This window comes from Aethina tumida, chromosome 4, assembly GCF_024364675.1.
Source record: "Aethina tumida isolate Nest 87 chromosome 4, icAetTumi1.1, whole genome shotgun sequence".
Classification (NCBI taxonomy): domain Eukaryota; kingdom Metazoa; phylum Arthropoda; class Insecta; order Coleoptera; family Nitidulidae; genus Aethina; species Aethina tumida.
The window spans coordinates 23,793,015-23,814,457 of NC_065438.1; the positions used below are offsets into that span (position 1 = coordinate 23,793,015).

General features: G+C 33.6%; 1 protein-coding gene across 1 annotated transcript in view; it reads left to right on the forward strand.

Annotated features, from left to right (window-relative positions):
- The window catches only part of LOC109602030 (frizzled-2), a 100,178-nt gene extending 79,078 nt beyond the window's left edge, over positions 1–21,100 (forward strand). Inside the window, exon 2 of the mRNA XM_049965991.1 lies at positions 19,688–21,100. Within this exon, the coding sequence (XP_049821948.1) occupies positions 19,688–20,205 (518 nt within the window). The 3' untranslated portion in view covers positions 20,206–21,100. The remainder of the gene's footprint in view (positions 1–19,687) is intronic.
- The last annotated feature ends 343 nt before the right edge of the window (positions 21,101–21,443 follow it).

The following is a 21,443-nucleotide window of genomic DNA, read 5'->3' on the forward strand; positions in this document are numbered from 1 at the left end:
TCAAACACAAACTAGTTTGTATTTTCTATTTTAGTATACCTTGAAGACAATTTCTAAACTTTAAATAGACTTTCATACACAATTGACTTTTAGAAGTCAGTATATTAAACTTTAGTCAACATTTTCTATATATTTATATTATTTTTGCTTCATAAATTATTTTTGAAGCGAATTGTCTATATTTTTAATTTTAATTCAAAGATCTTCAAACAGCATTTTTTGTTACAAAAATTCTTCAAATCAAATTCTGATTAACCTCATCTATATTTGCATTTATTATTCTACTCAAATATAAATGGAGCCACTAGAATTTCTAAATTTCTATTTAGTTTTTTTTGTTCGTGTAATTTAAAATTTATTATTTATCAGACTCTTGAAATTAACTCCTACAATTTTACTCAAACACAAACTAGGTTGTGCTTTCTGTTTTTAGTAAGTACACCTTGAAGATTATTTCTAAATTTCAAACAGACTATCATATAGAATTGACTTTTTGAAGTCTGTATATTAAACTTTAGTCTACATTTTCTATAAATTTACGTTATCTTTTCATCATAAATTATTTTTGAGGCGAATAGTCTATATTTTTAATTTTAATTCAAAGAAGATCTTCAAACAGAATTCTTTGTTATAAAAATTGTTCAAGGAATATTCTGATTAACCCCATCTATATTTGCATTTATTATTCTACTCAAATATAGATGGAGCTACTAGAATTTTTAAATTTCTATTTAGTTTTTATTGTTCGTTTAATTTAAAATTTATTATTTATTAGACTCTTGAAATTAACGCCTACAATTTTGCTCAAACACAAACTAGATTGTGCTTTCTGTTTTTAGTACACCTTGAAGGCAATTTCTAAATTTTAAATAGACTTTCATATAGAATTGATTTTTAGAAGTCTGTATATTAAACTTTAGTCTACATTTTCTATTTTTATCTTTGCATCATAAATTATTTTTGAACCGAATAGTATATATTTTTAGTTTTAATACAAAGAAGATCTTCAAACAGATTTCTTTATTATAAAAATTCTTCAAGTGAAATTCTGATTAACGCCATCTATATTTGAATTTATTATTCTACTAAATAATAGATGGAGTCACTAGATTTTTTAAATTTCTCTTTAGTTATTGTTTGTTTACTTTAAATTTTATAGATTCTGGAAGTTAACGCCTTCAATTTTGCTCAAACACAAACAAGTTTGTGCTAACTGCTTTTAATACACCTTAAAGACAATTTCCAACTTTCGAACATGGACAAACTAATTAATTAACCCGCACCAAACAACAGAAATTGAAACGTTAAAGCGCACATGCGATCGAACGGACACGAATCGCGGTTTTATTGAGCCGTAAGTTGTAGCAATCTTATTACCATTTCAGGCGTACTAAATCAGCATCCACCTATGAAATATCGTCCGTCATCTCGCATAGATTAACACTCCTCCAGCTCGGAAAAGAAATAAACACTCGAGTCAAAACAATTTCTCGTTTTTTCCACCCACATTTAATATTGATTCCGAGCAATAATTTGATGCGCTTCGGGGTGGAATTCAATCGCTCACGATCCAAGAATAATATTTCACATTAAAAATGCGCATTTCACGATTCCATTAGCGTCAACGTTATTTTACTGTTTCGTGGTACACAAAATATTATTCGTGACGGTACGATGAAAGGTTTATTGGAACGTTTCAATTAATTTCAATTACTCGATGCTCATAAACCACCGGACTAATTCGCCGACTTCATTAGGCGTCGATTAACTAATTAATATCGGAATTTTAATGCGATTCGTGCCGTCAATCGCAACGTCCTCGCATAAGTCGGGTTTCGGGGGAAGCACCGGTGCATCGGAACACCAGTTACCGAGCATGACTTTGGTAATAACGCAAAATTGATTCATTTCCTTCAATCAGCGCAGCCTCGTTTTATTTTTGTGTACACGGGAAAAAACACGCGTAATCACTCGAAACACGCCATGCACCGAGGCGTCCTGTGGCTCCCTGAAAATTAATTTTATCCATTACGTAACGACGGTTAATTGGTTTATTAACGTGCCGTTGCGTCACCGCTTCTGGAGACGAATTGGAGTGGCAATAATAAAGGTTATGGCAATCAAAGCGGGCACATAAATTACGTGTGGAGGGAAAAAAATGGCAAAACATGATTGTTTATTGGTATCGAAGGAAATACGTATTTATTAATTATGGACAGATTAAAAGTGTTACAAAGGTTGGCGCGATAAATTTTCAATAATTAATAACGCATTAAAAATGGTTATAAGCTTTTAATTGATCAGTTTGCGTCAAATGTATTATACAGTTTACAACTCACGGCGTATGACTTGTAAACCTTGTAACACGAAAAGATATGGATTCTGTCAGTGCGAGAAATTGAATTTCAAATTCCACCTATCAATATTTATGTTAATGGCTGTTCTGAATGTCCATTATAATTTTATGTTGCCGTACGTTTACATGGTTTGGCGCAAAACTATAATAATAATCAGTGTGTCGTGAGTTTTACGAAACGAAAATTTTAGCGATAATGTTCACGTGATTGTTCGCATTTAATATGTCAAAACACGCATACTTGTTAAAACAACCGAACATAATCCCTGTAATTCAATTAATTGATTAGAAGGAGCAACTGTGTAATACTTGCAACAGAATCATCATTTCGTTTTTTTATCACGTTCAGTTACATTAATATCAGAGTCGGTTACACATATGGCGCATGCAATATGGCGTTTTGTATGGGATGAAGCCTTTTCCTGGTTCACTTTTACTTAATGACCACTTTGAGCGTCTTCACACAGAATATTTCCCAAGGTTATTCAATTTTAGTTGTAGGCTGTCTTCACGTAATCCATCCTCTTAAAGATCAAAGTTTTTAGTGTGTGTCATTGGTTTTGATGATGATTTTTTGTGCCACACATTTAAGTTATAAATGCAGAAAAAATAATTAATAAATTTTATTACTTTGAGAGAATCCTGGGTTAAAAATAAGGGGTTACATCACCTAATTTGTGTGTAATTTGGCAAGAAGAAATAATCCTCTTAAAGACCAGTGTATTTATTATATGCCATTGTCTTTAATGAAGGTCTTTTTTGTACCACACTTTTAAGATTTAAAAGCAGAAACAATAAATTGAAGAAATCATTGGTTAAAAATAAAGTAGCTACATCATCTAATTTGTGTGTGATTTGTCAAGAAAAAATAATTTTAAAGATCAATGTATTTATTATAAGCCATTGCTTTTGATGAAGACTTTTTTATACCACACATTAAGTTTTAAAAGCAGAAAAATAAATGGAAGATTTTAATAATTTAAAGATCCCAGGTTAAAACTAAAATAGTTACATCATTTAACTTGTGGTGACTTGACAAGAAATAATGTATTTATTACATGCCATTTTTTTATGAAGACTTTTTATATTACACATTTAAGTCTTAAAATTTAAAATCAGAAACAATAATTAGAAGATTTTAATACTTTAGAGACATCCTTAGTAAAAACTAAAGTAGTGATCATCTAACTTGTGTCTGACTTGCCAAGAAAAAATAATTTTAAAAATCAATGTATTTATTACATGCCATTGATTTTGATGAAGATTTTTTTATACCACACATTTAAGTTTTAAAGCCAGAAAAAATAATTGGAAGAATTTAATAATTTAGGGGAGTCTCTGGTTAAAACTAAAGTAGTTACATCATCTAACTTGTGACTGACTTATGAAGAAGAGATAATCTTCTTAAAGATCAATGTATTTATTATATACCATTGTTTTTGATAAATATTTTTTTATACCACACATTTAGGTTTTAAAGCCAGAAAAAATAATTGGAAAATTTTAATAATTTAGAGGAATCCCAGGATTAAACTAAAGTAGTTATCATCTAACTTGTGTCTGACTTGCCAAGGAAAAATAATCTTAAAAATCAATGTATTTATTATATACCATTGTTTTTGATAAATACTTTTTATACCACACATCTAGGTTTTAAAGCCAGAAAAAATAATTGGAAGATTTTAATAATTTAGGGGAATCCCAGGATAAAACTAAAGTAGTTATCATCTAACTTGTGTCTGATTTGCCAAGAAAAAATAATCTTAAAAATCAATGTATTTATTATATGCCATTGTTTTTGATGAAGACTTTTTTACACCATACATTTAAGTTTTAAAAGCAGAAAAAAATACTTGGAAGATTTTAATAATTTAGGGGAATCCCAGGATAAAACTAAAGTAGTTATCATCTATCTTGTGTCTGACTTGCCAAGGAAAAACAATCTTAAAAATCAATGTATTTATTATATGCCATTATTTTTGATGAAAACTTTTTTATACCACATATTTAAGTTTTGAAGCCAGAAAAAATAATTGAAAGAATTTAATAATTTAGGGGAGTCTCAGGTTAAAACTAAAGTAGTTACATCTTCTAACTTGTGTGTGACTTATGTAAAAGAGATAATCTTCTTAAAGATAAATGTATTTATTAGATACCATTGTTTTTGATAAAGATTTTTTATACCACACATTTAGATTCTAAAGCCAAAAAAATAATTAGAAGATTTTAATAATTCAGGGGAACCCAGGATAAAACTAAAGTAGTTATCATCTAACTTGTGTCTGATTTGCCAAGAAAAAATAATCTTAAAAATCAATGTATTTATTATATGCCATTGTTTTTGATGAAGACTTTTTTACACCATACATTTAAGTTTTAAAAGCAGAAAAAAATACTTGGAAGATTTTAATAATTTAGGGGAATCCCAGGATAAAACTAAAGTAGTTATCATCTATCTTGTGTCTGACTTGCCAAGGAAAAACAATCTTAAAAATCAATGTATTTATTATATGCCATTATTTTTGATGAAAACTTTTTTATACCACATATTTAAGTTTTGAAGCCAGAAAAAATAATTGAAAGAATTTAATAATTTAGGGGAGTCTCAGGTTAAAACTAAAGTAGTTACATCTTCTAACTTGTGTGTGACTTATGTAAAAGAGATAATCTTCTTAAAGATAAATGTATTTATTAGATACCATTGTTTTTGATAAAGATTTTTTATACCACACATTTAGATTCTAAAGCCAAAAAAATAATTAGAAGATTTTAATAATTCAGGGGAACCCAGGATAAAACTAAAGTAGTTATCATCTAACTTGTGTCTGATTTGCCAAGAAAAAATAATCTTAAAAATCAATGTATTTATTATATGCCATTGTTTTTGATGAAAACTTTTTTACACCATACATTTAAGTTTTAAAAGCAGAAAAAAATAATTGGAAGATTTTAATAATTCAGGGGAATCCCAGGATAAAACTAAAGTAGTTATCATCTAACTTGTGTCTGACTTACCAAGAAAAAATAATCTAAAAATCAATGTATTTATTATATTCCATTGTTTTTGATGAAAACTTTTTTTATACCTTATAAGTTTTTTTTATACTTTATAAGTTTTAAAACCAGAAAAAATAATTGGAAGATTTTTTATAATTTAGTGGAATCTCAGATTAAAATTAAAGTAGTTATATCATCTAACTTGTGTGTGATTTATCAATGTTTTTATCGTCAGTGTTTTTGATTTTTTTAAGCTACATGTTATCTAACTTGTGACTCTGACTTACCAAGAAATGATAATCTTAAACATCAACAATTTTATTATTTATTTGATGATGACTTTTTTATGAGTGTTTTACTACTGATAAATGATAATCTTCTTAAATATCAACAGTTATTATTAAGTATTAAGTGTCATTATTTTTGATAAAATCATTGTATACCACACATTTGAGTTTCAAAACCAGAAAAATTGAATAAAAGGTTTTAATACTGAGGGGAATCTCACATTGAAAATAGCAGTTCCATCACCTAACTTGAGTGAATGAGTGTTCAACCAAAGAGAAATAATATAACAAAAACAAATGGTTAATTCGTGCCTTGTACAAAACAAAAATAAATCGCCATAATCCAATATTATGTACTTATGTTATCGTTAATTTTTCATGCATTAACTCACGTTGGCAAGATTAAAAACAAGCAGTATTTACACAGGATCGGTACAAATGGCCGCGTGTTTTATTACACGTACCGGCATTAATTTCTTATTACACCGGATCGTTTTATTTCGCTCTCAACAGTGTTTCGCGCACATAAATCAGTTCGCTAAATATTAATTTATATTTATACTTTATAATTTGTACTAATGGTCGCTATCGTAATCATAAATTTATCGCCGATATCTGCACACCTTCGGCCGTTAAAACGAAGAGGCGAAATTGCCTCTAATTCCATATTATTGAATATTACGTTTCGTGTTCGCCGTTTTTTCGGATCGGTCGCCATAAATAAAATAAAATGAACGAAAAAATAAATAAACCACGAAGCCGTTCCGTCGAATTCCCCGTCCCCGACATCGGGATCTCGTGTGCGAGCACCATTTTTTTTCTTGTTACAATTATAAAACCAGTTCCTTTTAATTAACAACAATTCCACTAATTACAAATGAAATTAGCGTTGCTGAATATAAAGTGGCTAGGCTTGTACTGCCTCGAGCCTCTCCGCAATGCACTGCGCGCAATTACTGAAAAAATATATCGACGGGATCACGTAAGATAAACACGGGTTTTCGTTTTTTTTAATTTTCTCGGTACATATTATGCGGACCGTGAGATCATTCATGAAATTTTCTTGTTGTGTGTTGAGGAAAAAGTGGTCGCAGGAGAATGCAGGAAGGAAACATGAGAGCAGTTTTTTCTGTGTAAGGTTTTGTGGTTTCTGATTTGATTCAAGTCCAAATGTTTATTTATTTACACATTAACTGTTTTTTTCATGTGTAAAGACGATTTTCACACAGAATACTTTAATTCTTATTAATACTATATATATAGGTAGTTGTTCTATTCAAACATAGATGACGCCACTAGACATTTCTTGGTTTCAACAGCAATAAAATGACTTGGAAGAATTTTAAAGACCTAAATAAGATGTTTAACATAATCTCGTTTACTGATCTTCTTACTCAACTGTATCGCAAATAAACGTATTTAAATAGAAATCTCCTGACTATTTTAGAACGGAGTCAATCGTTTCTCGGCATCATTTTTTCCTCGAACTAAAATCCATTGAAACAATCAATCGACATTTCCAGTAGTGGAACTAGGCCAGTTCCAGCATCATTCAAACGGCAATCCATTAGAAAACAATCACACTAGGCGTGTAAATGAACCATAAACAACCAATACCATCGTGGATAAACCGTTAAACGCACCTAACCCATACAATACATGCTTAGCATCCAATCTGGCATTAATGCCAAACGTAAAACAAAAATAATCGTGATGCCCGAGGCGTTTGCGTACAATTGAATTGGCTAATTGGCGTTTTTGTGCTGCCGTTTTGGAAAATGGCGGACGGTTTCATTGATATTCGAGACGTGCTGGATGTTTTAGATATGCGAGTGGCGACGTTCATAATTTATCATCATTCCGGCACGTCGGTCAATAATCGGCGAATGGTGTTGGGTAATGGGGCGCCATTATTACAATTAAAATGCAGCCTTTCGTCGATGGAGGATGGAGCACATCTTTGGGAGGACTCAGACCAATGATAACAAGGTGGTGATGATTACTTCTTGAGTCGCACCCACGTTAAAGGGACACTTGAAGGAGCAGCAACTCGTTGATTTAAAACAGCCCCGCCAAGAATCCAAGGATAATGTTGGTTCTGTCGACTGCATGCATCGAGGGGAACTATTGATCGCGTCCGCCGACATTCTGACATGCATGCCAACAGGTGGGGAGATCCGGGTGATGTACTGCAACCAGACACGACAAGACTCCGGCCGAAAAATGACGACTCTCCTCCATAAATCCACCCTCGGTTCAACGTGCCGATTTAATATATCCAGATTCGTTTCGGCTCTCGTGGCCGTTGCCGTTGACGAGGTATTCTTCGTCGACGAAATAAAAGAGTGGACGACGACGATTCATTGTTTGGGCGGCGTCGTTTGTCGGGGACGCGGCTTTGTTTTCGCCGATAAATTATCTGGGATGATCCGTTTGAAAATCCAACGTGTTTGATGCCTTTCGTCCGTCCCGCATTGTTCTGGCGTTCCGCGGCGGATAATTATAATTGGTGAGCGAGATAAATACGGTATTGTGGTATTGCTCGCCGGGTAATCCGTCATGATTATGTATTTATAGCAAGGCTTCGTTTATATTCAATATGCATAACGCTCCACAGACCCAGATTCGTGATTTATGCTAATAAATTACTAAACATAAATAAAGCATTTTAATGATAATTCGTTATTTATTGTATATCTCACGGTTTACTAATTAAATTTATTACGCCCAGTTCCATTAGACTACTGGAACACGTCTTAATAAAAACCGACCGATAATAATACATTATTGCGTGTCGACTCCACCATCATCATGATATCCTCTACAACATAGTTTTCCTTAATGCATACGAAAAACGTTGATGCGAACCGGTCTTTCTAGGAAAGCGAAATGATTACTTAATAACCACGTCGGCGTCGTAAATAAAGTGCTTTTTTAGATATTAATAACACACATTACCATATCGGGGAAGCTGCGGGGAACGAAAGTGACACGTTTTTACTGGAAAACATTCATCAAACGTCAATTTCGATTTCATTCAGTTTGACAGATGGAAAAACACGTCTGTGTTTAACGCACATCACAAAAACACACCTTGTATATACCCACTAAGTCTTCGATTTCCTTCTTTCCTTTTTATACCACACATTTAAGTTTTAAAACCTAATTGGAAGATTTCAACAATTTAGAGGAATCCCAGGATAAAACTTCTTAAATATCAATGTTTATATTTATTATATACCATTATTTTTGGTAAAGACTTTTTATGCCACTCATTCAAGTTTTAAAACCAGAAAAAAATTGGAAAATTTTAATAATTTAGGGGAAACCCGGGATAAAACTAAAGTAGTTACATCATCTAACTTGTATGTTACTTCTCAAGAAGACATAATCTTCTTAAAACTCAATCTATTTATTATATACCAATATTTTTGATAAAGACTTTTTATACCACACATTTAAGTTTTAAAACCAGAAAAAATAATTGAAAGAATTTAATAATTTGAGGGAGTCTCAGGTTAAAACTAAAGTAGTTACATCATCTAACTTGTGTGTGACTTGCTAGAAAGGGATAATCTTCTTAAATATCAATGTATATAATTATTATATGCCATTATTTTCGATAAAAACTTTTTATGTCGCACATTCAAGTTTTAAAATCAGAAGAAATAATGGAAAGAATTTAATAATTTAGGGAAGTCTCTGATTAAAACAAAATTAGTTACGTCATCTAACTTGTATGAGACTTACCAAGAAGATTCAATCTTTTTAAAAATCAATGTATTTATTATATACCATTGTTTTTGATGAAGACTTTTTTATACCACACATTTAAGTTATACAACCAGAAAAAATAATTGGAAGAATTTAATAATTTAGGGGAGTTTTAGGTTAAAACTAAAGTAGTTACATCATCTAACTTGTGTGTGACTTGCCATGAAGACATAATCTTCTTAAAAATCAATGTATTTATTATATACCATTGTTTTTGATGAAGACTTTTTTATACCACACATTTAAGTTTTAAAACCAGAAAAAATAATTGGAAGATTTTAATAATTTAGGGGAATCCCAGGATAAAACTAAAGAAGTTACAAGAAAAGATAATACTCTTAAAAATAAATGTATTTAATATATACCACAGTTTTTGATAGAGACTTTTTATACCACACATTTAAATTTTAAAACCAGAAAAAATAATTGAAAGAATTTAATAATTTAGGGATGTCCCAGTTTAAAAATTAAGTAGTTACATCTTCTAAGTGTGTGACTTACCAAGGAGAGATAATATTCTTATAGATCAGTATTTATTATATACCATTGTTATTGATGAAAAAATTTTTATACCACACATTTAAGTTTAAAATCAGAACAAATATTTAGAAGATTTTGGGAGGAATTCTGCTAAAACTAGAGTAGTTACATCATTTAACATGTGTGTGACTTGTCGAGAAGAAATAATCTTAAAGGTCAAGTCTTTCTTTCTTGGTTTAATAATTTGCCAAATTGCACATTTTTCTAAACTGAGCTTGTCTCCTTTCGATTTATGTGTTCCTGTGAATCCCCAAGCAACATTTCCCAGAACCATCAACAGTCTTGTCTTCCAGTGTTCTACGAACGTCAAATTAATTTACTCTTGCACTTTATTAACTGTCGGACATTGAGTATTGCGTTAATTGGTAACCGAACGGCCAATTTCGATCCCATTAGTTACAATTAAAACGCGCTTTCAATTTTATATGTTTCTCATGTTATACCATAACCGAGACGGCAATTATAAATGAGTTATACGAGGCAATGCGTACGGTAATCGTAACGACGGCAAAAAGATGTAAATTTGTAACGACGACTAAATAAAAACTCCGCACTCCTCTATTTATAAGACAATTATATCTTCTAAGCAGCGTGCAATTATAGAAACATTAACAAATTGAGTTATTTGTTGATAAACGCATCATGCAGCTCGGCGAGAGCAATTTAAAGGAACTGTTAGTGGAAGAGAGTCGGCAATTAGTTGTAACAATGTACAAGCGAAAATTCCGGTTGAAAAAAAAAGGTTATTTGTGCAATTTGCAACTGCCATAAACAATAATTTATCGCAGCCCGTTTCTGCGGTTGAAAAATGGGCAATGAAATTGTTTTATGTTCAAACCCATATAGTTTAATTGCCAATTCGACGAGCTAATTAAGTTCGAAGGGTTTGTTTGCCCCAGGACTTTCTAGTCGGAAACTGTAATAATATTTGCTTTGCTCAAGTTTATTAATTAAAGTCAATTCCAGAGTTATGCAGCTCAGCTAAAACAGTTATTTCAATTTTTGTTTAATGGCGTCTTTAGCCAAGGTGGGAAATTTTATACAGTTAGACAATTATATGAATTAAAAATAATTGCAAGGCCGTTTTGTCTGTTTATCGAGTTGAGAACATAATAAAGAAGACAACCTGTATTTTCTTTATTATTAATTTACTTGACGCACAATGGTTTTGGCATCAAGTCGTTTTTTGTTGCGCCGCTGTTTCCAAAGCCATTTCCATGTTCGTGTGGTAGTTAATTGCTGAATTTATAGCCCAACTCCACAATAATCCGTATTTATTGCACGTGGAAGTGCGCTTACCACTGTCACTAGTGCTATAATGCCACAATTTGTTGATGGTAATACCCGCGTGCTGTTACAATATTTCTAAACTTTATCGGGCGCAAACGAAAGGCTGATGGAGCTCTTCATTTCCCCCGCAAAAGTGCCAATTGATCGACGTTGTGGGGTTTCACCCCACAACGGAAATTGTTTCTCTTCTCAGTCATTGGTTTTTCTTACTGCCCACAAAATATAATTAACCTCCCTCACTTTCATTAAGGTCAAAATACTCTTCTACTCCATCTCGGGATTTTTACGGTGCAGTCGTTAAACGACACGTGCATCCAACGACGTTGGTGGCTGATTTCTGAGCCGCAGCATCGCTCATAACAAGGCGGCTCATTGTGCTGTCGCCCTTTCAGGACGCCGCACTTGTAAATATTTACCCGACAACCGGATTTTTCGAATCACAAACCCACACACTGTTTGTTTATGTCGAGCCGCCGTCTGTTACCGGGTCTTCGGCTCCGCCTGGTAATCTGGGTTGCCTACGTTTTCAAATTTTGTGCACGTCGATAGATGGGAACGAGTCCCCTTAATGAAGATGTTTTGTATTCCAAACGCCGCACGCCGAGTTCTTTGTGTTGTACGCTGTCGGGGCGATTGGCAGTCGGCTCGGGGAAAAAGTGCGTTTTATTTGAACGGACGTGAACAAGACGCCAGGCATTATTCACAAATTGAACGTTTGTTCAGAGATACATCAAAAGATTGTACGGTCACCGTTCATTACTTCAGCTCGTGCCTTATATTGCATGTAAAACTAGGAACAGTTTACTGTTAATTTTTTCCGTTCTCGTCGTGCTTACCGGGAAGATGACGAGAGAGGAATATCTTAGCGTTGGACGGCCATTAAATATCATTCCGATTTGGTCACCTGCGATTTTTTTCGTTTATTAAATAACCACTGTGTGACTGTTTTAATAACAAATCTCTTTCTTTACATCGACTGTCATGTCGGGCTCAAACGAAGATGGAACTTGCACTTTAAAAGGAGTTTTATAACTCCCATAGGTGGCACGTTCCTTACATTAAGTGGTTTTTAAGTTTGTGCCAATATACAAGGAGTTTCTAAAATGAGTGATCAAAATTTGAGAGCCTACTTGTAGAATTCAGTGAAATAAACTTTTTCCATATTATTACAGGGGCCGTAGAGTTTGTAGGAATCTCATTTTCTACTCCACTGAATACTTTTTAAAACTATATTTAATAGGTTTTTTGTGTTTTTGAACAATTTAGAATATGGTAATTTGTTTTATTTTGTTTTTAAAAATGAAATTTTATATTCACACACCTCATACAAAAATAGTTAATAATAACTAATTTATAAACAAATTATCAGTGATTAAAATAGGTTAATTATTAGATTGTCAAATATTATATTTGTATAATATAGTCACTTATAAAAAGTACTATTTTCCATATGTTCATTTTTTTATATATATAAAATATAGGGGTGGGTCAAAAAAATTAAATATATTTTTTTTAATTTCCGACTCTCTAGGCACTTTTAATAATTTCTCTCCAAAGATGAGCTGTTCATTTTAATGGGAAGGTCCTCTCATCACAGTTTTCCATTTTTTCTTCAGTTCCATATGGCAAAATCCATATCCCGCCATTAATTGATCGTACAGAAAATTCCACTTTACATTTTTTGTAGAAAATTGAACCCTCTTCAAAAAATATATATTACAATTTTTTATAATTCTTATCGTTTAAAAGATATCGTAGTTCAAAATTTGAAGAATTTAACAAAAATTTCACTTTACTTCTACATTTTGTGACTAAATAAGTAAATATTATAAAATGAGCAACATATATTTTTGTAGGAAATTAAACGCTCTACAAAGAAAGTCTCTTGTGGTTAAAGGATTGTTGTAATCATTGAGAAGTTATTCGTATTCTAATATTATTGCATCCTGATTTTAATAATTTTTTAATAAATATTTTAAATTTATCTATTAAAATTAATAAATTTTGAGATAATTCATTATCTATTTCAGAAAAAATAATGTTTAATTAATTAATTAGTTAATAAAATATCATTAATTATATCTATAGAAAAGAAATAAGTAAATATATTTAAACTCATTAGTTAGAATAAAGAGCTCCAAAAATTATGTATGCAATGTAGAAATATAAAAGGAAACATGTAAAAGAACTAAAAACCACAGATGGCGCGAGTATGGCAAATTGTGAACAACAGAAGTACCAACATTTGAAACTAAATTCTCAAATTCCCCAGACAAAAAATATTATATTTGTTAGACAGACAAAAAATATTTAATTATAAATTTTCTGAAAATTATTAAAAGAAAATATTAAAAAATGAAAGAAAGCAAGAAACTTTTATGAATATTTTTAAAATAAGTATTATGGAAAAGAAAAAACATTTGAAACTAAATTCTCAAATTCCCCAGACAAAAAATATTATTATGAATTTTCTGAAAAAAATTTGAAATATAATTTAAATAAGCCCGTTGAAAAATATTAAATCATGAAACTAAATTGTGAAAATTATGAAAAGAAAATATTAATATAAATATAAAATATTCAAATAAGACATTACTTAGAAACTGTTATTCTATCAAAATAGACGTTTATGAATATTTTCAAAATTCATGACAAATGGATAAATTTACTAAATATTTATTAAAAATATATTAAAATCAGTATGCATTTGGATTCGAATGCGAATATCTTCTAAATGGTTAGAGTTAGAACCCTTTTTGTTGAGCGTTTAATTTCCTACAAAGATGTATGTTTTATAATATATAACATACTTATTATGTATGAGTTATAAAATTCAGAAGTAAAAAAAAATTTTTTTTTTTAAATCCTTTAAATTTTGACTTACGATATTTTTTAAACGATAAGAATTTCAAAAAAATTATGTGTACCTTTTTTGAAGAGCGTTCAATTTCCTACAAAAAATGTAAATAGACATTTTCTGTACGATCAAGTAATGATGAGATATGGATTTTATCCTATGAGAGAGAAGAAAAAATGAAAGACTGAGATGAGTAGGACCTCATTGTAATAATTAAGAGCTTTGCAGAGCATTTTTTAAGAGTCACTAGAAATCAATTTTTCAGTGTCGGAAGTTAAAAAAAAAACTCGATTTTTTTGACGCACTCTAATATATGTTATATGAAACACTTAAAAAAACTGAGTTAGTCTCTAATCTGGTAACAGCCAAAGACAATCACTTTGTGACACCCTGTACAGCTTCCAACCTTCGTAGCAAAAATCCTTACGACAACCGCCAACAAATATGAAACATACGACGTCTCTGTAGGTTGTGGCACCGATGAAACTTTCCCACAGATGTCCCCGCAAAGAAAGGCCGACGGAATATAATTACGGTTGTCGTTTCGATTTTTACATGTAATTTATACCGAACGATCGGTTATAAATCCAGGACGCCCGAGATTAAAACCGGGCCGGATTCAATGTGCCTTTGTGCCTTCGGCCTTTTTGTTTTTGTGTTACGGGACAAAAACGGTCGTCCATCACGATCCCGGGTCAATAATTAACGGGAAGTTTTCCCAATTAGAAAACAATCAAAACTCCGGTTCAACGTTTTGAAGTGTCGAGTCCCACTTGACTAAATAATAGAACGGTCGAATTAAAGTGGATTGTCAGCGATTGCGTGGAAAATCGACATAAAACGGCGTGGAGTAATTGAGGTTTTCTATTTATGCGCCGTTCTGAAGTCGATAATAATTGTCTGACTTTTAGTTTTTATTGTGATCATGAAATATTATTGCTTGGATAAATAATTATAATCATTGTGCACGCCGGGAGGCACACAGGACTGTGACATTTTATAATGGAAATCGCAAGGTTAAATCCATCCCATTCCTGAATTCTTGGGGCCAATAAATCTTGGACTTCTAATCTGATTATTCGAATTAAAATGTTAAGAAATCGTGTTGTGAAGTTAATCGATTTATGTGTAATACAATGATGATTAAGTTGTATTATTTGTTTGTACAAGGTGCTTCTAAAAAGGAGAAATACAGTCTCACAAATTTAAATTTTAATATTTTTTTTACATTCTTAAACACTGTTTGGCCTCTTTGTCTCATGGACGACAATATTAAGTACTAAATTTATCAGAAAACTTAACATTTCTAAGACAAATTCAAGAACTAGTTGTAGTAACAATCTTCTAGTCTTAAAAAATGAAGCTCCTGACACTTGTTGCAACATTGTGTAGAAGACTTGTACAGCAAAATGCGCTTGTTCCCGGAATTAGAACATTCCATGAATCCAATTTGCATCAGCAGCGCAGCTAATCAGACCAACGAAAAACATCAGACATTAATTATTCACAGTTGTATTTTTCCTTGTGTGTGCGCCGTTCCCCGGACATTTACATGTCGAGGGCATTAAGAATGCTCATCTCGCAGACTTCCTTAAAATAAATCCACGTCGCCGTGTATCGCATCGCCGGTATTTTTTTTGTGCTCGCCCCCCGACTACGTTTCGTTTTGACGATGATTTACATACAAAGGAATTTTATTGTCTCGAACGCCCCACATCTTTCCCTTCGCATCAAACGGAACGTGATAATTGCGGACACGGACGCAAATTAAGTGGATATAATTAGGCGGTGTAATTACAGGTTGCGCAGCGGGTACACGTCCAATTTACTCGCCGTACTCGCGTCGCCCTTTGACCCAGCGATGTAAACGGTACCTGACCGTGATCGGGACGATCGACTCGTTATTTCCTCTTGTACGGGGTGGTTTTTTGACGAAAGACCCGAACGGGACCGGCGATGGGAAAATTGCCTTCTTCCTAGTTGGGTACATTGTAAAAATCGTAATTGAATGGCAATTAACCTCAGGTAATGTTGGTATAATTAGGTATTTTATATAAGAAAATTGTCGGGTAATATATTAATTAAAGTAAACGGTTTGATTTATTGTTGTGTGGTAATAACAATAACGATTGCCTGATCTAATTATACCGACAAGGATTTATCGGTTGTTGTGGAAATGGCAACGTGCTCCGTCGATTTAAGGAACATTTTTCACTTTCGTTGTTAACTGCTTCGCTTTCATCCGTTGACATTTCACTGGATGGATTCGTTAATGAATTCAACAACACCGATTACGAAATCCGAATCCATTAAACAACATCCAATGTTTTCCGAAATTAATTATTTCGAAATATCACAAATACCACCAATTTTTACATCGGCATTCTTTTCTCCCCGATGAATATTCATCGGCGATGACAACAACTAATTGGTTACACCTTTCCGAACGGTGTTTCCATTATTTTAAATGGCAGTGACATACCTACAGGTGAAATTGTCCCGTTTTATGCCACCCAGTGCACTTTTGATGATTTAGTGATGTTTTATAAGAAGTGCACCTTTTACGGGACGCACAACATAGTAAATTATTCCGGTCTTTGAAATGCTAATGTCTATTGGTGGCCGTCCTAACTGGTTAGTTAAAATTCAGATAACGTAGGACGAAGTCGAAAGAAGCACGTTGAATGGATCCCCCGGCAACGTTCCTTCGGTTTCATCCACATCCATTGAAATTTACGATTAATAATACAGAGTTCGTCTTATTATTGCTTGGTCAATGACCAGAAGCCATGTCAAATGTGTCCACGCCATTATACGAGTCAAAAACCAGCTATTTAATTCATTCAGCATTCGTCATATCAATCACCAGATAAAAACCCAACAAATATCCAATTATGGTGTGCATAATTTTTCATTCGACACCATAATTAATTTTTCGGAATGATTGATTGGACCAGAGCCGATTTGTCGCTACGATATAATTATTATGCGAGTCTAATCAAGCGTTATTAATTATTTGTGCTTAATTACCGTAAACTATAATTTAATTAAGTCTAAATGATACACTTCTAATCAATCAACGAGTCGAACGTCACTTGAAAAAGTGCGAGATGGCAGCACACACTGCCGGCAAACAATAGGCAATCACGTCTACACGTCCTGCAAGTCCATTAATTTTTTCGCCTCGAACAAGATAAACGGCGCCATAAACTTCATTGTTGAGGAACAATCGGGGCAAATATTGCGGAGAACACATGCAATATTTTATATTCCTCGTAAACTGCACACCGTACGTACACGTTAAAAAATAAAAGGAAATACGAAACCCCGCAGATAAATAACTCGAGCTCGGTCCGCGACGACCGGTACTAGTTCTGGTTTCTGCGAGGTATTATGTAAATTTTACAGCTGACTGGAGCAATGAAGAGACGCCTTATTACTTACGGACACGCAATAACAGAACGCGTACACAACACAAGACACCTCGGGTTGCGGTTTTTTCCTGTGCCGCGACAAATGCGTTTCGCCGCAAATATCGTGTTCACCATGGGAACGTTGTGTGGGAACGCGGTACTCAATTTGGGTGTCCCGGACTAAGAAAAAATGGGTTTTAATAATGAGCTTTTTCTGGCGTAATGGTGATCGCATGATCAAACATTATTTAATTGATTAGTTCGAAACTGGCGAGTCACCTCGTCTCCAATGCACCATTTTTAATTGTGTTATTAGAGTACGTCTTGATTGTAGGCCCGAGACATAATGAATTAACTTTAATACTTCCTCATTTACAACGGGTAATCCGCTTAGTCGATGGTATCACGTTGATGACTACCCGCAGATCGGGCCCGTTTAGCCCCACGGAACTGCATGTAATCCTTGAAATTGATGTGTTCTCTGGTTGCATTGTTGCACAGTTACTCGAGATAAGCGCCCATGCCACTTATATACCGAACGATGGTTCTTCAGTCCTCGGCCATAATCCGCCGTATAAAATTGAATTGGAACACTTGGAACATATAAACCGTGAGATTCCGACTTCCTAGAGCATTCCTATCGGCCGAATCAAACCGCTCGAACGCCAAGAAATACGTTTCCGTCCGGGATTTATATGCGAACCACGATACTCGAGCAATTCTTCTCCCGGGTTCATTTTTTCGCATCGGATTATTGGGTGTATCGTTCCTGCGGCGACGTTTCGAGTACATAACTCGTGCCTTCAATTAACTCGGGGTAATTACGGTCGCGACTTCTGCTCAAGTAACGGTCAAACATTCCATTTGATGGATTGGAGAAAGTCCTATCGTATTTCTGGAACTTATAATACAGTAATTAACGATTGTCCTAACAGATGGCCACACCTTTGACACGTCGTGGTTATGCAATTAAGTTTACACTTGTTAGTATTGCGGGTCATCGCTGTTAAACAAACCAATAAACAAACAAACCGAAAACCGCCGGTAATAGAGAAACAGGATGCGTGCAAGTTTATCTGCGGCAAAGACAATGATGTATGGTGTAACTGTGTAACTGTGGTTCGACTCGCACCCACTTCTGCAAACTTAATTTGTCGATGGAGCGGTTTTCAATTAAAACGTTATCTGTTTCCTGCTGGCGGTGGGTCAGAGGTCGCCAGTATGTCCGTCCCACGCTCTGAGTGATATGTGTGTGGGTGCGGTGCGAAATAATTATAACTGGGAAACCAGGGTACTTTAAATTAAGGACGGCGTCACGTTTTTCATAAATCCGGCGCGGTTTTAATGACTTTTCAGGGGGATAAGATTTCAATCTGTGCAATTACAGTGCCCGTAAAACAAACGGACAGTTTTTAATTACGTTGCAATGGTCCGTACTCCTTTCAGTTGGCTCCGATTATTTAATATTCGCCGCACAGAATTTATGCATTCATTTTATGCAACTAATTACGCGTAGTAATGAGCTAGAATGCAGCATCCTATGACATTAAACACGATTGAAAAATCGCCGATAATCGCAAACTTTACGAGCTCGCAAATCACAAGCGAATTAATTAACGCTTAAACTAATTCATATACAGTTAATTGTGGCCTATAAAATCACAACTTGTTCATTTTGCACATAATTTCCAGGGTAAATTACCTTCCGGCATATTTATACGACGGAAATACGTCATCGATTACGGGGGCAAGTATTGAAATATTTTAAACCCGTTGTTGCGTGAGGATATATTAGGTATCGGGTTATTAAAAAGCTCCTTCAACACAAGTTTTAATTATGCTAACAGAGGAAACAATTAGGTCTAAGAGATTAAATGAATGAACTCCATTAAAATCTTCATGGCTTCCCTTTTGTGATGTTTACGAGGAATTCGCAACGGCTTTAAAAAAGCACTTCCTATAAAATTGGATAAAAGGAACGCGGACAAAAGGGACATTAAGTTTTTCTCCATTTCCCCTAGGATTACATCGATTTTGCACGGACCAGTAAAACTACTGAATTGCTTCCTAAAAGGATTTTATGTTGTTTGTTTGGAATGTTTCCCTAAACTCTAACTCGTAGAAAGATTATTCAATTTAAATAGTGATTTCAATTGTTCTTTTATTGTTTCAGGGGACATTCTGAGCGGTGTGTGCTACGTGGGCATATGGAACGTGGAGGCGATGCGCATCTTCGTCCTGATTCCCCTCTGCGTTTACCTGGTCTTCGGCACCGTCTTCCTGGCGTCCGGCTTCGTCTCCCTGTACCGCATCCGCACCGTGATGAAACACGACGGCACCAAAACCGACAAGCTCGAAAAACTGATGATCAGAATCCTCGTCTTCTCCGTCCTCTACACCGTTCCCGCCCTGGTTGTGATCTCCTGCCTGTTCTACGAACACTTCTTCTTCGACGACTGGATGATCACGTGGCTGGGCGACATCTGCAAGAACCCAAACTACTCGATTCCGTGTCCGAAGAAGGTGCACGGGAAGTACCACCCGAGGTTCGAAGTATTCATGATCAAGTACTTGATGACGATGATCGTGGGCATCACCTCCAGCGTGTGGATCTGGTCCGGCAAAACTGTGCACAGTTGGAAGGTGTTCTTCAACAGGCTAAAAGGCAGACATGCCGAGGCCTACGTTTAAATTTCTCGTGTACCTGCGTACGAATTGTTTTTTTTTTTTTTTTGTTTGTTTGACGAGATTGCGGTGGAATCTACCTCCTTAAATTAATCGACAGAAGTGAAACCTTGAAGTATTATCGTGTCCAAAAATAGGGAAACATGCAGAGAGTGCCAGTTTTAAGATTTTGATGTGGAGAAATGTGAAATCTTGGCACTCTGTGCGAATTAGTGAATACTTTATTTTTACTCTTCTGACTTCCTCTGAATGATGCACAAATTTTTGTCGTGTGAGAAATTGACGATATTTTTAAATACTGTTCAAAACCAAATATATTTTTAATATCCTACTTTTATATGCTAGTTTAGTGATTTTTTGTAATTGTTTTCATATAATTGTTGTTTACCACTTATTCTGCAATACCTATTTAAAAGTAAACTAACTTTTTGATCTACAACATTCTTCCTACATCACGCAGCAGCTTTATTTGTTCTATTGTAATGTAGTGTAAATTGTATTTTGTATATATTGTATATATTTGTATAATTTTAAGCTTTGACTGAAGTTTTATAAAATTAACTTTTGTAAATTTATATTATACTAACTTTAAAAACTGTCCACAAGACACGTTTTTAGAACGGCGTGAAAATGCTCAAAAACTTCATTGTGTGATAGGCAAATCGTGTTAATTATTTGTTGCTGTCAATTATATATAAAAAATATTTATTGTAAAAATAAATTTGTATTGAATTTACTCGTCGTCCAATGAAGCTTCAAAATAAATGTCTAATATTTTATATTTAATGAATTAATTACACTAAATTAGCTACACGAGATATGTACTAGTTTATGTGTAGTTGAATCTGGTCATAGTATTTATATTATAAAGCATTTTGTAATATGTTTTGTATAATACTTTGGTAATGTTGTGTTTGCGGTTGATAAGTATGGGTATATCCCCAACGTACGTCACCGACAACCGGCGTGAGCTTCATACGCTGTGTTGCCATTCACATTTCATTTCATTATTTTCTTATTAGTCTTTGCGCTTTTGTGTCTTGTGCCTCGTTTTGTGTATTTGTATTTTTACATAGTTTTATTTGTTAATGGTATTTTTGATATGTTTATTCTATTAAAATGTACTTATTATTATTTGTTTATTTTCAGCATTGTTATTTCGTTCTTAAATTTTAAACAAGTTATTTTTTGAGGTAATTGGAGTCTCAAATGAGGTACCAAATTTTATATAAAATTCCTAACTA